The sequence below is a fragment of the Phyllostomus discolor genome, chromosome 3 (genome assembly GCF_004126475.2).
Source record: "Phyllostomus discolor isolate MPI-MPIP mPhyDis1 chromosome 3, mPhyDis1.pri.v3, whole genome shotgun sequence".
NCBI classification, from domain to species: Eukaryota; Metazoa; Chordata; class Mammalia; order Chiroptera; family Phyllostomidae; genus Phyllostomus; species Phyllostomus discolor.
In genome coordinates, this window is record NC_040905.2 from 50262502 (window position 1) to 50281971 (window position 19470).

Consider the following 19470-nt stretch of genomic DNA (forward strand, 5'->3'; position numbering starts at 1 on the left):
TATCTTATTCTTCCCTGCTTTTTTTTTTTTAACTGAAATGGTCCCTACTGAGAACTATGTTACTCACTTCAATTCTGGAAATTTAGATTATCGTTAGGTGCAGTTACCCTCAACCTGGGTAGTGACAAATTAGGGTTGCGGTGGTAAGACCTGAGAAGGATGGAGTTAGAGGAAGAAAAAATGGACTTTTTGTAAGTGTCAGAGGCCCTTTGACACTCATATCCAGAGACAAGGGCAGAAACATCGCATGTGGCCACTCTCTGGCAAAAGCATGCCAGGACAGGGAGGCCAGATGGGGTCAGTAGTTGGAGCAGGGGGACAGAGTAGGCACAGTCCAAGAGGTTAGTGCGTCATCAGCTCAAAAACTAACGCCAGCCAGGAGGGACCAGGCACAATCCCTGGGCAGCCACTCCGGGAGCCTCAGGTCCGTGCAGCATGTGGCATCTTCAGAACTAAGAGGCAGTTTTAAGGTGGCAGCCGAGCTCCACCTGTCTGATGCCCGGGGCCAGTCTCCTTGTGTTGGGGATTTCCGCACAGACTCTTCACACTGCTGGTGGGATTCATGTTATTTGTTTTGACGAACTTCAATTCAATGAGAAATAGGTAAATTACATTCATTATGTTCTGTGCACTCAAAGAAGTATAAAGTATACTGTACATACACTTTTTAATTCACAAATAGTTAACATAGAAATAAAGCTGGATATTTAAAATGTTTTTACTATCTGAAAAAAATTATTTACATGGAATATTTTATTCTAATATTATGAGAAAGATCAGAAACTACAGTTTAAAAAAAATCAATACAGTGATAATATAGGAATAACTGGTCACATAATAGCTTAGTCTGGATATCCTTTTCAAACTATGAAGCACTCTAAAAACTTTTTTTTAAGAACCAAGCAGACTAAATTTGAAAGTCTCTGAAACCCACAGTACAATAGAGAAATCTGTTTTAACAGAAGCAACAGCATAACACTCTCTTTAGGGAGGGGGCATTACTTAAAAGGATGTAAAGGATACCTGTGCTGTGAGACACCAGGGTGATTTGAGAGATATAGAGAGAGGGGGGTGGGGGGAACACCTGTATACATTCTTATATTTTTTTCTGAATAAGTCTTTCAGTAAAGGGTTTTCTAAGCTCTAGACCATTGGCTATTTAATTAGCCAAAGATTCGAGGCAATGATCACTATCTTTTAAAAACAAATCGGAAAAATTAATTTCTGTATGCACTGTTAATAGGGTAACTGCAGATCACTGAGAAAAGTACTTTTCTTCTTACTTGCCTTCCAGGTTATGGGCTAGATGTTAGGGCTGTAATGATAAGTAAATCAGATGGACGTGGACTCCACCATGGAGAGCCTTCCAGTTCAGTGTGAGAGCAAGACATTGAAACTGTTACTCCTAGTTTGGATGGTGCCATGAAGGAGAAGCACAAAGGGAAGTTGACCCATCCGGGTAGTTCATCATGTCAGTGAAGCTGAATGAAAATGATCACTGCATTTTGTTCATTGTATCTAAATTATAATGTCATGGAGAGATGAAATGTACAACATGGTATTAAATCATAGACATTTTTGTATAAAAGCTGTTTTACATATATATAATTCTATCCAAATGAAAGAAGAAGCCTCAGTAATCAAATTATTATATTAAATAGGAAAGTAGTTCCATGTAATTTCTATCCTTCTTTTAACTGCTAGTTATGACTGGTTATTTTGTTTTAGCTTATCTTAGCTAGTAAAATGCTTATTATACAGCTTTTGTAAGTCTAAGAAACCATTGTCAGTCACCTTTTGTGGTTGCTTCTGTAGGCATTTCAATGAACATTATCACTCCTTGTGTAAAGCAGTGCATCACCTAGCAACTGTGGACTGCATTTTCTCCCTGGCCAAGGTCGCTAAGCAAGGAGATTACTGCAGGTAATTATATTTTTTATTTCTCCCCTATTTCAATGCTTTAGATCAGATGGCATTATTCAATCAGTTTTAGTGTTGTTGTTATAAAATACTGAAATTACTCAAATATGTTGGACTCTTGGTAAAGCTGAATGTCATACACATAGCTTGATTCAAAATTAAATTATTTTCTTGCTTGTTGTATCACTAAATACAATGAAAGCAGATGTTCACTATAACTCTATAGGTGGATATTATATATTTCAATTTTTAAGTTTATGTGGTAACATTTTATAAAGGTGCAATCCTTCCATCTGTTACCTTTCACTTAAACACTTTATAATGTGTTTGACTTGATAGAAGTCTCCTTAAATACCGAAGTCAGATGTGTGTGACACTCAGGGTTTCAGTCATTCTGAGGCCGACTGCTCCCTATTGCTGTCAAATTACTGTTCCTTAAGTCCAAAGCCTTAACCTTGAGCCAGTTTTTCTACTCAGTTCTTTGTCCCTCAGTCCCACTGGGATTGGGGGTTGGGGAGGTGGTAGGAGGTGGGTCCTGCCATCCAGATCCTCTGGGTGGCCGTCCTGTTCCTGTAGCTTTACTGGGCAACGATCTAGGTTCCCAGGAGTCCAGGTGGCCCTGTTCCCATGGTGGCTCAGTGCCTGGGCCCGCCTCTGGGAGGGGCGGTCTCTGGGTGCCTCCACTTCTGTGCTTAGGCTAGCTCCTGAGGGAACCCCTGGCTGGAGTTTCCTGCTGGTGGCTCTCTTGGCTCTCAAGGGCATCACCCTGTCTGGGCTCTCTGCATCTCTTTTGTAAGAGTACTAGCCCATTTGTGAGGGCTCTGCCCTTATGACCCAATCAGCTTCTAATATCTTCACATTAGACATTAGGTTTCAACATACGCATTTTGAAGGGGGGCACAAAGGTTCAGTTTGTGGCCCAAAGGCTCAGTTTTTTCATATCCCTAAGAAACATTACAGAGTATTTAATTTGCTGGCTCATTGTGAGGACTGAACAGGAAACAGAGGAGATGTCTGTCAGTGCCTGTGGGCACACAGAGGTTATTAGCAGAGATGCTCTGCTGTTCATACTTCCTTCATGTCTTGGTTTCCTCTCTAGTTTATACCAAATACCTTTTTTTAACATTTAAATGTCCTCTATGCCTAGCACGGTACCCGTAGTGGCTGTCAGAAATTGTTTACTTAATGTAAAGCATGTGTTTATGTGGAAGGAATTGGCTGTGCCGTTTATAGGCTGAGAATGCACTCAGTTTGCTGTTCTGTTTCATTTTGTTTTGTTGTCCATTTGTGTGTTGAGTGTACCTACAGTGTCAGGCACCATAGTTTTGTTTAAAATAGGGTCTTTGTATTTTCATTTTTGCCTAATTTGTCACCTCAGAGGAGTCAAACAGATTTGCCTAATCAGTTACCTGTAGGCATTTTAGAGCTCAAATGCTACATTGTAGTAAATGGAGGAAAACTACATTCTATTACTCATCTATAAAAATAAGACACATGAATTTACTCTAGTTGAATCTAGTTCTGGAAAAATAAGTCTCCCTTCAGTAGACTTGATTTCTTCCTTATGTATTGCAGTCTTAGTAGGAGTTCTTTCTCATTGCACACCATTTGTGAAACAGACTTTCCCTAATGGATTCTGTTTTGAATTGAGCAGAGGATTGGCTACAGCCTGTGCACTTAATGTGTTCAGATGAAGCTCTTCCCATTGAAGAATACTCATGCCTGGCTTATGCCTTCTTATACTGTGTCAGGTGGCCCTTTGCAATTTGCTGCTGCTGATACTATGGGTCGTGGAGAAAGAGGGGCATGTATGTGGTCTGCCATAGCACACCAAATTGAACACTTCATATCTATGTGTTTGTGTGTGTATTTATATGTACACCCAAATGTACATATTGCACATGGTGTATAATTTTCAGTGTGACATGATCATCAGAATCTAGATCTGTTGTCACAGGCTTGGTCCTAGCCCACCTTCTGTCACTGGCTAGCTATGCACTCTTATTTAAGTCTTATAGATCCATATGTAAAGTCGTAAGAAGTAACATCATGAATTAGCAAATAGAGTAAATCTCAAAGTTGTAGAGATTCTTTATTTAGATGTAGTTTTAGCAAAAACTCTGAGGAGTAAAAAATGTATTTCTTATTATATCTCTGTAAAAATATATGATTCATTCGTAGATTCATTAGAAAATTAACAAACAGTTTTAGAGAATCTGCTGTATGAAAGTTTGGCCCCAGATTTTTCAACTGAGTGTAAATAGCCATGGAATAGGAAACTTTTATTTAAAATGTATTTTAAGCTAGTATTTAAGTATCTGAAGTTTATACTTTTTTTCTCTTAGATTTCCAGCTTGTTTAAAAATTTTAGTGCATTTGAGCTAATTGATCATGTTCTGTTTCTTGGAGCAGTTAAAAGAGAAAGATGCAATTTTAAAAATATAAAATAAAATAAATAAATTCATTCAAGTTTAATGTTTTCATTTTTTCATGCAGCATCCAGGTTTCCTCAGATCTTCAGCACCATAGATTCCATCCGCGTGACTTTCCTACCTTTTTGCTGTAACTGTGCTGTCATCTCAGCTCTGTGCATTATCGTTTGCTTCTTACGCTTATCAGGAAGTGTTTTGTCATTATGTAATTTTGATAACAGAATAAGTCAGTGTAGATTTTAGAGCAGAACAAATCACTCAGAATTTTATTTTAAAGTGAAAGCCTTCCTGGGAAATCATATCAGTGTCATGAATATGATGTATTGATTTCACTTGGCAGGGCACCTTGGATTTTGTTTTTAAACTGGTATCATTTACAGATGGTTTCATTCTTTTTCTCTTACAGTAAATTTATAATCCATCTAGGTAAAAATTCTATTCTTAGAATTATACTCTAAAATTCAAAAACTGCCCTTTTCCTGTTGTCATAAATGTCTCTTTCCAAAGGATGGTTTCAAATTGTTTACTCAGAAGACAGTTTAGTCACTTTCTTTGGGAAATGCGAGTGTCTATTCTTAATGTTTTGTCAGCCAGATATTTTTGAAGAAGAATTTCAGTCTTTAGGAAAGGAGTACTTTTTGGTGGTACAAGTAAGTTCAAAAAGGTACTTTTATGTGAAAGTTCAGTGTCAAAGAACTCAAGAAGGGCACTGATAGAGTGTTATGATGAAAATGACCAACAGATGGCCAAGAAAATAGATGAAAAGATGTTCAACCTTAGTAGTTAATGAGGGCAGATGCAAACAAGGAGATAACACAATGTACTACCACATTATTAAAAATTAGAAATCAATAATACCAACTTTAGATGGAGATATGAAAAACAAGTCAACTTTCCTATCCTGCTGGTGGGAAGGTAAATTAATATAGCTACCCTTATCTATTCAAATGAAAGAAATGCATTCGTCATGGCTGGAAATTCCACTTCAGGAATTCCCTTTAACTTAGAGAAAGACTTGGACATAGGCACATGGCCACACATGTAGGGTTGTTTATTGAAGCATTGCTTCAAACAGTGAAAAACCCAAACAGTCTAAATATTCAACAACGGAGAACAGCTAACTCATCTACAGTGCAGAAGCTTGCAAAGAATGCTGAGGATCTGATAGATAAAGCTATAGGTGAAAACAAATATTAAAGCTTACAAAAACAAGATTAGAAAAAGCAAAAAAAGTTTTTAGTATCAAAAAAGTACCAAAAGGCACCAAAGACCATAGAAAGATCTTTTAAGTAAATGGAATATGAAAATTTTAAGGCATTTTCTCTGCAAGTCCAACACATAATTTATGTTAATGTAATAATGTAGAAATTTTGAAAAGACTTTATTTATTATCTTTAGAGAGAGAGGAAGGGAAAGAGAAAGAGAGGGAGAGAAACATCAGTGTACAGTTGCCTCTCACGTGCTCCTAACTGGTGACCTGGCCTGCAACCCAGGCATGTGCCCTGACCGGGAATTGAATCAGCGGTCCTTTGGTTTACAGGCCAGTGCTCAATCCACTGAGCTATACCAACCAGGGCAAATCTAGAAATGATTTTATATGATATTCTTTACTATGCTTATTACTGAAAGTGATTTAAATATCATTGATCTAAACTGTAATTTTTATTAATGAGAATATCTTAGAGAATATAGAAATATAACAAAATAAAAGGATCTTGTAAATGTAGATCTCTGTAGTAGAGCTATCACAGGACTCTGCTAAAGCTTGTGCTTCAGAGACCTATTTTTAGAGTAATGTTCTTCCCAATTTCTTTGTAATAGCGAAAATTTAACTTTTATACTTGAAGACTTAATCCGGACATAGGTTCCTAAAGTCAGTGTTTAAGGTTTTGTTGTCTAACACACTAACCACAGAACATTTCCCTGTTATCCTAGAGATTTTTTTAAAGGCTATTTTTCATGCCTGTTAAATTAAAACATGCTTCTTCTTACAGACCAACTCTACAGGAAGAAAGGAAAATCATAATAAAAAACGGCCGACACCCTGTGATAGACGTGTTGCTGGGAGAACAGGATCAGTATGTTCCCAATAGTACAAATTTATCAGTAAGTACCACATTATGCATAAAACATGTAAAAGGTGGTAGCATTGATCACAAAGTTTTATATACCAAATAATGTTTTTTCAAATTTACCCAAGTTTTAACATTGGCTTTAAATGCAGTAATCCTTGGCTATAGTTATTTTTTTTAAGATTTTTATTTATTTATTTTTAGAGATAGGGGAAGGGAGGGAGGAAAAGGGGGAGAGAAACATCAATGTGGGGTTGCCTCTCTCATGCTCCCTACTGAGGACCTGGGCCACAACCCAGGCATGTGCCCTGACTGGGAATTGAACCTGGGACCCTTTGGTTCACAGGCCAGCACTCAATCCACTGAGTCATACCAGCCAGGGCTATAGTTATTTTTTAAATTATATTTTATTGATTATGCTATTATAGTTGTCCCAGTTTTCCCCCTTCTACCCACCTCCAACCATCATCCCCCACTCTCTCAGGCAATCTCCCCACCATTTGTTCATGACCATGGGTCATGTGTGTAAGTTCTTTGGCTACTCCATTTCCTATACTGTACTTTATATCCCCATGGATATTATGTAACTACCAATTTGTAACTCCCAGCCCCCTCACCTCTTCACCCATTCCCCCACACCACCCTCCCTTCTGGCAACTATCAAAACTCTCTTCATATCCATCAATCTGTCTCTATTCTTCTTGTTTGCTTAGTTTGTTTTTTGATTCAGTTGTTGATATGTATTTATTGACATTTTATTGTTCCTAGTTTTGATCTTCTTTTTCTTGAATAAGCCCCTTTAAGTTTCATATAATTATGGTTGGTGGTGATGAACTCTTTTAGTTTTTTCTTCTCTGCGCTTTGATTCTAAATGATAGCTTTGCTGGGTAGAGCAGTCTTAGCAGTAGGTCCCTGCTTTTCATGACTTTGAATATTTCTGGCCAGTCCCTTCTAGCCTACAAGGTTTCTTTTGAGAAATCAGCTGACAGTCTTATGGGAATTCTCCTGTACATAACTAACTGCTTTTCTCTTGTTGCATTTAAGATTCTGCCCTTATCTTTCAACCCCTGGTGTTTTAATTATGATGTGTCTTGGAGCGGGCCTCTTTGTATCCATCTTGTTTGGGACTCTGTGCTTCTTGGACTTGCAAGTCTATTTCCTTCACCAAATTAGGAAAGTTTTCTTTCATTATTTTTTCAAACAGATTTCCAATTTCTTGCTCTTTCTCTTCTCCTTCTGGTACTCCTATGATGTAAATGTTGGAGTGCTTGAAGTTGTCCTAGAGACTGCTTACACTATCCTTGTTTTTGGATTCCTTTTTCTTCTTCTTGTTCTGATTGGTTGATTTTTACTTCCTTATGTTCGAAATCATTGATTTGATTCTTGGCTTTATCCACTTTACTGTTGTTTCCCTAGAAATTTTTCTTTATTTCAATTAGCGACCCTTTGTTTCTGACTGGATCTTTTTTATGCTGTTGAGGTCCTAAGTTCCTTGAGCATCCTTATAACCAGTGTTTTGAACTCTACATCTGATAGATTGCTTATTCCCCTTTTGTTTAGTTGTTTTTCTGGAGTTGTGATCTGTTTTTTCATTTGGGCCATGTTTCTTTGTCTCCTCATTTTGGCAGCCTCCCTGTATTTGTTTCTATGCATTAGGTAGAGCTGCTATGACTCCCTCTCTTGGTAGCATGGCCTAATGAAGTAGGTGTCCTGAAGGGTGCAGTGGCACAGCTTCCCCTATCACCCAACCTGGGTACTTGATGTGTAACCTTCATGTGGGCTGAGTACACCATCCTCTTGTAGTTCAGCCTTGATTGCAGTTGGCAGATCAATGGCAGGGATTTACCCAGGCCAGTCAGCTGCAAGGACTGGCTCTGACCACTGACCATCAACTTACACCTTCCATGTAGGATCAGCTGTGCAGGAGCACAGTGGTGGTGCTCTGTATGGTCTGTAATAGGGCAAAGACTCCAACAAGAACTGAACTCATCTTCAATTTGTGCAGAGTGACTGGGCATTTTAAAGATAGAATGAGAGAACAAGAATGGGGATTGGGGGTGCTGGGGGACAATGAGCAGATCTAGGGAAGGAGAAACTTATAAAAAGCAGAAAGGGGATTGGTTGATGTGAAACCTGTCTGGGTTTACTAACTGGCAGCTGGTGCTTACACCCTCCCACAGGGACTGGAAAAGAAATGTTTGTATTTCAGAGAGATAGTTCTCCTGCCCTTGAGAACTCAGTTCTAGGTTGGAGAAGATTTACATCTCAAATGGGCAGAGAAAGATTTATAGTGGCAAGCCTTCTGAAGTAGTGGCTCCAAGGGCGGGTCCAGGGGCCTCTCTGCCTATCACTGCGTTTTGGCTGGGACAAGCAGTAACTTCTGGCAGTGTGGTGTTTGCTCAGGCAGGCACTTTAACAGTAGCTGGAGTCATCTGAAGGACGTGGCTTTGAGCCGTTAGTTTGGTCTCTCAGCGGGGAGAGTAAATGAAATGATTTGTTCTGAGCAGGTGCAGTTTTTGTAGGTCAAATTTGAGACCCGGCTAGAGTTTGGTCAAGGAGAGAGTCTTTTTCCACATAGAGTAAATTAATCTAGTGATGAGGTCAAAGAATTAATATGTAGGGCATAACTGAGTGAGAGAAGCCTTATCAGAGAATGAGATTCATGGCTTTAAGATTTCAGAGGTTATATTCTGGATGATGGCAAGATCCTAGTAGGGCCATGGAGAGTAGGAGATCGAGGAAGGGGCTTGGGAAAGGTCTGTGTGCATGTGCAAATTATCTAAGATAACTGTAGGGTTTGTAGTGGAAGATGAAGGTTGTCAGGTGTAAGATTTCAAGGCATGGAGACTGGTGAGCGGGAGGCTTGTGGGTGCCTGCGCTGAGACAAGTAGAAATGGTAAAGCCCTAAAGAAACAGATTTGGGAGAACCTCTGAACCCTGAGATTCTGACGGTAGGATGTGGCACAAAGTTCAGCCTCCACGCGAGAGGGGAGGAACAGCTGGGTTTCATTTTAAGCCAGTGTATGAAGGAGATGTGAAACATGGGGGTTAGCAGTGTAGAAGTATTTGGGAATTTTCCAGAGGATAGTGGAAGAATTGAAATGTAGAGGAGCAGTTGGAAATTAGATCAAAGAAAGGAAGCCAGGAATATCAGGGTGGAGGTGGGGGGCGGGGGGGTTGGGAATGTAACAGTCATCCTGGGATGTGAGCAAGGATGACCACGGTGTGCGCTTGGTGAGTCTGACAAGCTACAAGGGTGGTAAGTGGCAGGAAATGCTTTGAATCACATCTAGTTTAATGTTATGTTTTGATATCATACAGAGACTTTTGGTAGTATGTAACCTGACCCCCAATGTCTATAAACTTATTCATTCTCATTAGGGAATTTGTAAATTACTTAATTTATCAAAACAAGTTAATAAATACTAATGCTTTCATTGTCTTTTAAAAGAAGATTATGTGAACATAAGACTTTTCAGTTCCCATAATACCATAATATAAAGTAGGGTATAGCTTTTCTTGAGAAAGTAATATGATTGTAACAGTTAGTACCTTGGTTTATATTTTACTTATAAATCACTTAAATATCATTTCCTGTTACTGTTTCCATCCCCTAGCACACCAGCCAACTTGACTCCAGTGCTATCCTTGACATTGATTATTTTTGTTTCTTTTTTCCCTTTTTCATTTTTTCCTCTTTTCTTCTTTTTTAAAATAATCTATTATGCTATCTAATAAAGCCAGATTTTAGAAATTGAAATAGCTTTCTGTCTAATGACAAGAATGTTTTAAGGGAACATTGAACTCTTATATTAAAATTTTTACAAAGTAAATGCAGTGATTTATTTCAGCATGCACTTCAGAATATTCCAGAATATTCAATTCTTTTACATATGCTTTTTCTAACTTGAGTAGGAGTTGATATAGAACTGTTGCTATGGTGAAGTGCATTCTATTTTGCAGGGTATAAAGGGATAGTGTTAAAAAGAACTTACTATGTAAAACTCAATTTAAAATATTTTTTAGGTGTTAATTATAAAATATACCATGAAAATAATTTTCTGAAAGTCAAATGACATTGTTGCTTTTGATAATCATGTAATTTTAAGCAGTGGTCTTTTTTACGTGTAATTATAAGTATACTTTTCTGGATTTTATATTACATGAACTTATTATAGTGCTTCTGAGTAAGCCAACTTTCTGCCTACTTCTCCTGGTTTTAAGAATACTTCTTTTTCACATTACACAATCTTGTATTTATATATGAGTTTTTTGTCAGCATATTTTATGAATATTTTGTTCTTATGGATTTTGACACTTGTTTTGTGTCAGTACTGTGTTTGATGTCAGGCTTACCAAGAAGAAAGGGATAAGCAGGCTCATAGCTGTGGGGGTAGGGGGCAAGTCCTGAGTTGGGGGTGAGTGGGTAGAGGGATTGAGCAAAAAGGAAAAAAAAGGAGAGAGAAAACCTCATGGACACGGACAGCAGTGTGGTGGTTGCCGGGGGCGTGGGCTGGGGGAGGTGGAGGAGGGCGCCGGGGAGATGAATGATGGTAGACGGAGGCCTGACTTGGGGCGGTGAGCACACAGCACCGCACAGATGGTGTGCTGTGGAACTGTGCACCTGAAGCCTGTGTGCTTTGCTAACTGGTGTCGTCCCAGTAAGTTCAGTAGAGTAAAAAAAGAAGAAAGAGGTATGATATACCTCCTTAATCTGGTAAAAAAGTGAAAATAAAAATACAGTGGTTAACAAGATGCTATTGTGTATTCCTTCCTCTGCCTCATCTAGGAAGCCTTGTTGGATTTCTTGAGGATGCACCCAGTTAAATGAACACCAGTAGAATGCTTTAAAAGACTATGAAGGAGCTAAGAGTAGAAAAATTGGCAACAGCCTTCACAGGAATTTCAAAGTAGAGGATATTTAAATGGTCAATAAAAAAAACTAACATTGTTTTGGGCCTGCTTCAGTAGGTTTCCTGGCAGGAATATAGCAAAGAGCCAAATAGAAAGGCACCGTGACTTTGAGGTGCTTATGGGACATTAGGTGGAAACCCTAATGTGAAGATGGAGGGAATGGCCGGGAGAGGGGTCTGAGCTGGAGTCCCGAGGTTCCGAGGGGCCACAGTGTGCATGCAGGGCCTTTAGGTTCTGGATCCGTCGCTAAGGCAGATTGTACAAAAAGGTGAACAAGGCTGTTGAAAAGCTCTCAGGCACCAACACTGAAGGAATAGTTTCAATGAAAGGAGGTAAATGAAGAGACCTTTTCAAGAATCTCTTAAACCTTTCCCTATCTTATTTTTAGAATTTAGAGTTCCAGTTTAGTCTGAAAATGAAGAAAGTGAAAATAAAAATACAATGGTTAACAAGATGCTATTGTGTATTCCTTCCTCTCCTTTAAGACGCAGCCCTGCCTCATCTAGGAAGCCTTTTTGGATTTCTCCAGAAAGACTTGAAAGGAATGCTCTTTTAAACCCTGTTTTTTTACTCCTTTCCCTTCTTCTCCCCATATGATCTGAGTATTTGTAGACTTAGCAACCACTAGCTCCTCCCACCTCCACCCTGTGCACCTCCAGTTCCTTCTCCACTGTGCATCCACAGGGCTTTTCCTGATGTTTCCCACCATTCTCCCGCTTGAACTAATGCTTTGAATTCCATCCATACAGTCCCAAGCTGCTGTGCCTCTGGGTCTTGGCAGATGCCGTTCCCTCACACACCCCCACCCTCCACCTCACTGTCCTACTTGTTCTGTCAGTCTCGTCTTGGGCATCACCCCTTGCACCAAGCCTTCTCTAACCAGAGCTGTTAGTGGCACCCCTGTCACGTACCTACGCCACCTGTGCTTTTTTCCTCATTTGAGTACTTATCCCACTAAATTTAAATGACTTTTTTTTCCGCTTGTGGTTCTCAGGGAACTGTGGCCTTGAAGAGAACAGGGAATCCATTTCCCTGGTTTAGTGATGATCCCAGCATCAGTCAGAGTTCTCTGACACAAGGCGGGCACCCAGTCAGGTTTGTTAGATAAACAAGGATTAGCCGGAAGCCTTGAACTATCTCCAAGTCTCACTGTAAACTTTTTGTCCTTTTTTTCTTTACAAAATATTATTTTTCAGGATGTTATATAGGTATTTTACAATTTACAGAATAGTTATACTGTACAGCCTGAAGGGACATTAGGGATCATGTAGTATAACCACCTCTTCATACTTGTGAGTAAACCAGGAATGAGAAGGGGAAGTTGGCCTGCCAGGGGCTACCCTTGTTGGGTATCCTGAACTGCTCCCCAAACACAAAGTACTCCGAGGTGAGTCAGTGCTGGCCAACCTTTTACATTTCAGCATACCGGGGAAGTGGTCATATTTCCATGGTGCACTAGAATAGAAGGAGAAGAAAAAGGTTGCTCAGAACAGAAGGAGGGTGCCCCACCTGCCACCTGGAGGGTTAGGAGGTCAGCATCCTGGCACACCTGTACCCTGTGCCACTGCTTGTGAGACGCCACCGTAACCCACTGCAACCTCAGGATTATTTGTTTATTCAACCAAATGACTCTAATGGGTGGATTTGGTTTCTATAGCAATCGAAGTTGGGATTTTTAGTTTGCGTTTTTTAAAATATAAATAACACCAAATTTACGTTATTGGGAGGGGGAAAGGGAAAAGTGTGGTTAACAGTTTCCCAGTTTGCGGAAGGGAAGGAAATGAGTCAAGTGTGCAAAGATGGAAGACTCCCAGGAAGCGCTGGAACACTTGGGTCTCTGTGGCCCAAGGCAAAGGCAGAGCCCGGGTGTTCCAGAGTGGGGCAGGGTGGGCCCTGGGTGGACCTCAGGTGCCTCCATCCTGGCACCATGTGAGGCACATTATAGGTAAAGATGAGGGAGCACAGGGGGACCAAGGGCCACAGCCTTCCCATTTTCACCCCTTTCCCAGGATAAATACTTTTAGCCTCATCAGAAATGCTTGCTTTGGCTATATAAAAGTTAAGACTCATTACAATAATATTCATAAGCTCTTGACCCTTGGTACCTAATTACCAAGAAGAACAACAATAGTGCATGCTATAAAATATGTCTGAGTTTTAAGCTTAATTTAACTCCATGGCTGAGTTATTCTCATAGATTCTGTTAGAAATGCATTAGCATGATCTTTACATAGCATGATCATTACATCATATTGTTAAAAGTTAGAGGAAATATTAACGGCATTTGAACATTGTATTTTGTTTTCTGTCACTTCCCTTCTCAGATGCCCCTTTCTTCCTGCTTCTGAAACAGTGAGGGGAAAAAAAGGGCATTTTGTGTGACACTTTTTAAAGTGCTGTGACCTGCGCTTCTGTCCCTGCTCAGAAGGTTCCTCTCCTCCCTCCCCGCCCCTCATCCATCTCCACTGACTGAGCTCTTGCTCATCCTTCAGGGCCCCGTATCTACTGCTGCGCCTTCAGAGCCTTCACCATCACTCTGGCCAGATGCTGTCTGTCTATTCTAGCTCCTTCCTGTTCCGGTTTTTAAATTTTTGACACATACCACTTTTCGGTACCCAGGTGTAGTAGTGGGACAGCACCTAACGGTGATAGGCGATGTATATCCAAACCCTGGTTTGCCGTCACTCTGCTGTCGTCTTGGGTGGGCCCCGTACTCACAGGCCCTCAGTTTTCTCATCCATAAAATGAGGGGGTTGGACTGAGCGACAAGCGGCACTTAGTGGAGTGTAGTAAATTGGGCAGCACCCAGGCACAGAAGGGCGTGGACCCTTACCTCAGCATCTCAGCGTACAGCCTGTACCCACCAGCCTCACTCCCCGCCTTAGTGTTTGTAGTTCCCCTTAGGTTAAAAGTGTAAGGATTTGGCTGAGGGTTTGTCTGGCAGAGGCTTTCGCTAGAGTGTCTCTTACTGTAACCTGTCATTGATTGACATTTCAGGGAATAAAACGCTTTGAAACTGCCAAACTTTTCAGTAGTCTGCAGCTACTATAAAAATAGTTCTACCATGATTCCTTTTTAAAGATAGATGTAAAGATCTCTACCTGTCAAGGGAGAAAGCTTTTTTTTTTTTTGCAGAAAATTAGCTGATGCCCAAGTTTTGGAAACTAATATGTGACTTTTTTTATTTTCTTTCTGCTGTGCATGTCTTGACTTCAGGGATCTTCGGACTGACTGGCATTCTAGTGTGCTCAGTGGTGGACCCGGGGAGGGGCCTGGGCTGGGGTAGCTCTTCCCTTATTTAGCGGTGACTATAATTCCATGTCACTGAGCAGGGCTCTCCCCTACCTTCCCACTCCTGCTGTCCCCCACCCCCTGCCACTTTGAAACATCTGTTAGAGGACGATCTTCACTTAACATCCCAGTTCTGCTCTTGAGTAGCTCTGCATTACTGGGCAAGGTACTTAGCTTCTCCAAGCTCTGCTTCATACCTGTGACAGGGCAATACAGTAATACTAGTAATAGAGTAATGCTGAACTTTTATACCAAAAGATGTTGCAAAATTCATTTACTGATCCTAGTAGATTTCTTTAGATCTTCTGGGAACACAATCATGACATATAGGAATAATGATAGTTTCATTATTTTCTTTCCAGTCCTTATACCTTCCATTTTCTTTTCCTACATTTTTAATCAATGGAAATGAAATATTATCAGATGGTTTCTCTGTACCATTGGAGATCATCGTGTTATTTATCGTCTTTATTCTATTAATGTGGTGAATTATTGATTGGCTATTGAAGTTTTATGGAATCGCTTGTAAATACTACATAAGGGCCCCTCTGGCCCAATGGTGACACTGCTCTTTGACTCTCCAGGGGGACTCGGAGAGAGTGATGATAATCACGGGACCGAACATGGGTGGAAAGAGCTCCTACATAAAGCAAGTCGCACTGATCACTATCATGGCTCAGACCGGCTCCTATGTTCCTGCAGAGGAGGCGACGATTGGGATCGTGGATGGCATTTTCACAAGGTAGGATTACTTCTATTTGAATATATTTCTGAAATAAATCAAGCCCACATTGTCACATGAATTTTCTTTTTATGTACATATTTAAACTGACAGATATGCCCTTAAAATATTTAGAATTTAGGAGCTTAAAGAAATCATTCTATCATGTATATCAATACTGGGACAGACATAGGAGATCATTTTGTCCAGTAGTTTTCAAGTTATTTTTAGTTACTGAATTCTTCCTCTAAAGAAAATCGTATGTTTTCTTCAGCAGATTAGTGTTTAAACAAAGAAAAGCAGAGGTGGAAGGCTCGGAGGGCTGGCTGCGAGGCCCTGTAGGGCACAGTCTGGGAACTGCTGCATTCCCCCGGTTTTGTAGGTGGGAACTGAGAGCAGGCGGAAAAGGCACTGGCCCAAGACAGTTTCTCCTCCTCTTTTTACTCTAAGATCATGGTGTGCCACTGACAGGTTCTTACCCCTCCAGGTAGAAACCTAAATTTCATGCCTTATTAGGAATAGGGGTGAAATATCCTGGTGTCACTGACTAGAATTCATAGTTTAATCTATTGATGCAGATTTATCAATTTAAAAAATTGTTTTAAACACAAGTATGTTAGTATACAATATTATATTAGTCATATTAGTTTCGGGTGTACAAAATAGTGATTTGACATTTTTATTCTTTACAATGTGAGGATCCCACTAATTCTAGTACTCTCTCGCTGCAAACTTATCTCAATATTTTTTTTTCAAAGAATTTTCTTCAATTACTGTTGGCATTCAATACCATATTAGTTTCAGTTGTACAACATAGTGGTTAGACGTTAGATTTGTTAGTTCTTAAAAGAATTATTTATAATTCTTACATTACATTTTTAGAAATAAGTGAATATAATTTATGGTATATAGTCTAGCTAGGTATATAGAGTGTTCAGTTTACTGTCTACCTTCACATTTATTTAATATTTGACTCTGGAATCACATCAGAACATATCACATGCTAATATTGATGTACTGGAATAGACCTCAACATGCTTTAAAGCTTGGTTTCTAATCTGAGAGTGAACCAAGTGAAGCAACCCAAGCTCTCTTTGATGCCATCTCGCCCAAGAGATGTTATTTTGATCTCCACGTGTTTGTAAATTAATTCTACATAGGAAATTTAAAAACTCTTTCTTTAGTTTTTAAAATTGCAATTAATCTCCTATTTTGTTAGCAAAGTGCACTAGGTATTTTATTTTGTTTACATTATTAGGGAAAATGACATTTAGTAAAGAGAAAAAGATAAGGGAAAAGTAGGAAAATGAAAACACATTGTGGGTGATTTAAGGTGTCTGAAAGAGAATCTTCTTAGTGAGGAGAACACCAGTTAGGAAGGTTTTTAGATACTAGTAATAGAAAACAAAATAAAGGTAAATTTTTCTGGTAAAAGAAGGCTGGAGATCAGTGGCTGCTTCTGCTATTTCAGCTACTCTGCCTTTCCCTCACTGACATGACTGCCCTGCTGAGGATTCTTCCCCTGTTCAACTGTCACCTGTTGTTCAAGATCTCACTCAGATGCCTCCTCCTTCAGGAAGTCTTCCTTGAGTTCCATAACCAGAATTAATTTCTCTCATCTCTGTACTTCCACCTTCCATGTGTTTTTCCTCTTTTAAAGCTCTTACTAACTTCAGTTTTATAGTCATTTGTGTACATGGTTGCCCCTACTGCTGTGTTGTCTATTCCTAGAAGATGAGTTTCCTATTTTGTGCATTTCTCTACCTCTCTTAACCTAGAACTTTGCATTGTCCATGCATAACAGACACTCCATGCATAAATGACTGTAACATTTCCACGCCATAGTAGAAACTACAGTGCTATTAGGACACTTTGGCAGTGGCAGTACCGTTCCTTCTGTCACTCAGGAAGTGCCTGATAGGGAATGTGCTGACATAGAACATGGGCTTTTTCTCCATGCTGATGGTATGATGACATGCCTTTATCCCATGTTACAGAAGCAGCCTTAAGGTGCTAGAGTGATTACTAGTCACTGTGGAAAAGAAGAACTAAGCTTATTTAAACCCTGCCAGTGCCAAGTTCATTATTTCATTATAGTGGTATTCATTCTGAATTAACTCCTTCAACACATCTGTTTATTCAACTCCTTGGGGATACATTTCAGTTACCCAGCCCTGGTGGGCCCATCCAGAGATAGTGAAAGGATATTCCTGATGCAGTGCATGAAAAAGAGCTGGTTACAAAGCCTGGCAATCCTGTATGAGTCTGCTTTTGTTTGAGAAATTACATATATAAATATATGTGGAGAAAACTATCTAGATCAAAGCTATATTCCAGGCATCGTGAGGAATATAGGATTATGGTGGCTTTTCTTTTGCTTATAAATATTTTTAAAATCTGAAGTAAACAGTAACAAAAAAACCAACTCCCCCTCCACCTCACCCCCAAATTAATTAACCAAGGGCAGTATCAATCAAAATGAGAGGCTTCGCAGGAGCCTGGTGAGGTGCTCACGTGGTCCCTGTCCGGGAGCACTCTTTTCCAGGACAGATTTCTTTTCTCTGCACAGTGGCACAGGATCTGGGTTCTAGGATTTAAACTTTCCCAGGCACTTTAGTTTACCAGGCTTCACTTTTCCAAAAAGTTTTTAATTCAGTCTCAAAATAACCTCATTCTTTCTCCTCCAGGAATTGATGGCTTTCTTTCCAGACCATTATAAAGTTATATTTACTTTTCATAGCAGAAACACTGTCATTTGCACATCTAAGACAAGGACTTATTTTGTATTTTTTTTTAACTTTGGGTAGTTTGGTGTGCTTTATATTATTTCCTTTCTTTTTTCTTTTTTCAGATTTTGTTTTACTGTTGTTCAAGTACAGTTGTCTCCATTTTCCCCCCACCACTCCCCCACCCTAGCCACCCCCACTTCCCACCCTTGATCCTGCCCCTCTTTGGTTTTGTCCATGTGTCCTTTATAGATGTTCCTGAACACCCTTCCCCCTTTTCTCCCCATAATCCTCTCCTACCTCCCCTCCACCTCCCCTCTGGTTGCTGTCAGTTTGATCTTAATTTCAATGTAAGATAATCACTTTTAACCTTTGAATTTTTATGGAGTTTTTTTTTTTTCTTTTGTGGACGGGAACTTTAATGTGTGGTTGCCTCTCATGCATCCACTACTGGGGATCTGGCCTGCAACCCAGGCATGAGCCCTGTCTGGGAATTAAACCACTGATCCCCTGCTTCACAGTCCGGCGCTCAGTCCACTGAACCACACCAGCCAGGGATTTATGGGTTTTTTTAAAAATAATGATACTTGAATCCCCTCAGTCAACCTGGGGCGGGGTCTGGAGGTTGAATTTTACAAGTTTCCAGAGGGTTTTGAAGTGTAGCCAAGATTCAGAAGCATTTCCCTGACCCTTTGCTGGAGAGCTCAGTTGTTTAATTATTAAAGTAATAGATGCTTATTTTGAAAATGATATAATAGTACGATAGGGTATTAGGTAAAATGTTCACTTTCTCCTCAGGTCAGCAACTTTTAATGATTCTTTGTATGACTTTTTACAAATTTGCAGGTATATGTAAATTTTATCTTTATTTATTTATTTATTTATTTATTTATTTATTTTTAGAGAGGGAAGGGAGGGAGATAGAGAGAGAGAGAGAGAAACATCAATGTGCGGTTGCTAGGGGTTATGGCCTGCAACCCAGGAATGTACCCTGGCTGGGAATCAAACCTGCGACACTTTGGTTCGCAGCCCGCGCTCAATCCAACTGAGCTACGCCAGCCAGGGCTAAATCTTATCTTTTTAAAATGGTATTATATTAAGCATGATTATTATGTATCTTGGTTTTATTCCTAATATGTGGGGGATTACTTCTCGGCCTTTTGGCTAAGATCAAGTGTAGTACCTGATACTTGGGGGACATTTCTCTCTTCATACAGGTTAGTCTTGCACCTTTCAGTGGCTACAGTGCATCTGCTGTGAGGAGACTCCTGGTCTCTCTAACCTCAGACAGCTCCACCTGGGACGCACCACTGTAGTCCAGGGCCCTGTTCCCTCCTCCTCACCCTCTCTTTCCGGTACCTTTGGAAAGGAGTTTCTGTGGGTCACATGCAGTT

At 40.0% G+C, this 19470-nt stretch overlaps 1 protein-coding gene and 1 pseudogene across 3 annotated transcripts in view; both read left to right on the forward strand.

The window, feature by feature from the left end:
- MSH3 (mutS homolog 3) overlaps positions 1-19470 on the forward strand; it is a 138874-nt gene that overhangs the window by 95346 nt on the left and 24058 nt on the right. For all 3 annotated transcript variants that reach the window (XM_036020474.1, XM_036020476.1, XM_036020475.1), the window contains exons 18-20: positions 1816-1923; positions 6347-6458; positions 15214-15371. In XM_036020474.1, coding sequence (XP_035876367.1) covers positions 1816-1923; positions 6347-6458; positions 15214-15371 — 378 coding nt within the window. The remainder of the gene's footprint in view (positions 1-1815; positions 1924-6346; positions 6459-15213; positions 15372-19470) is intronic.
- Positions 19221-19311, forward strand: LOC114513561 (annotated as a pseudogene).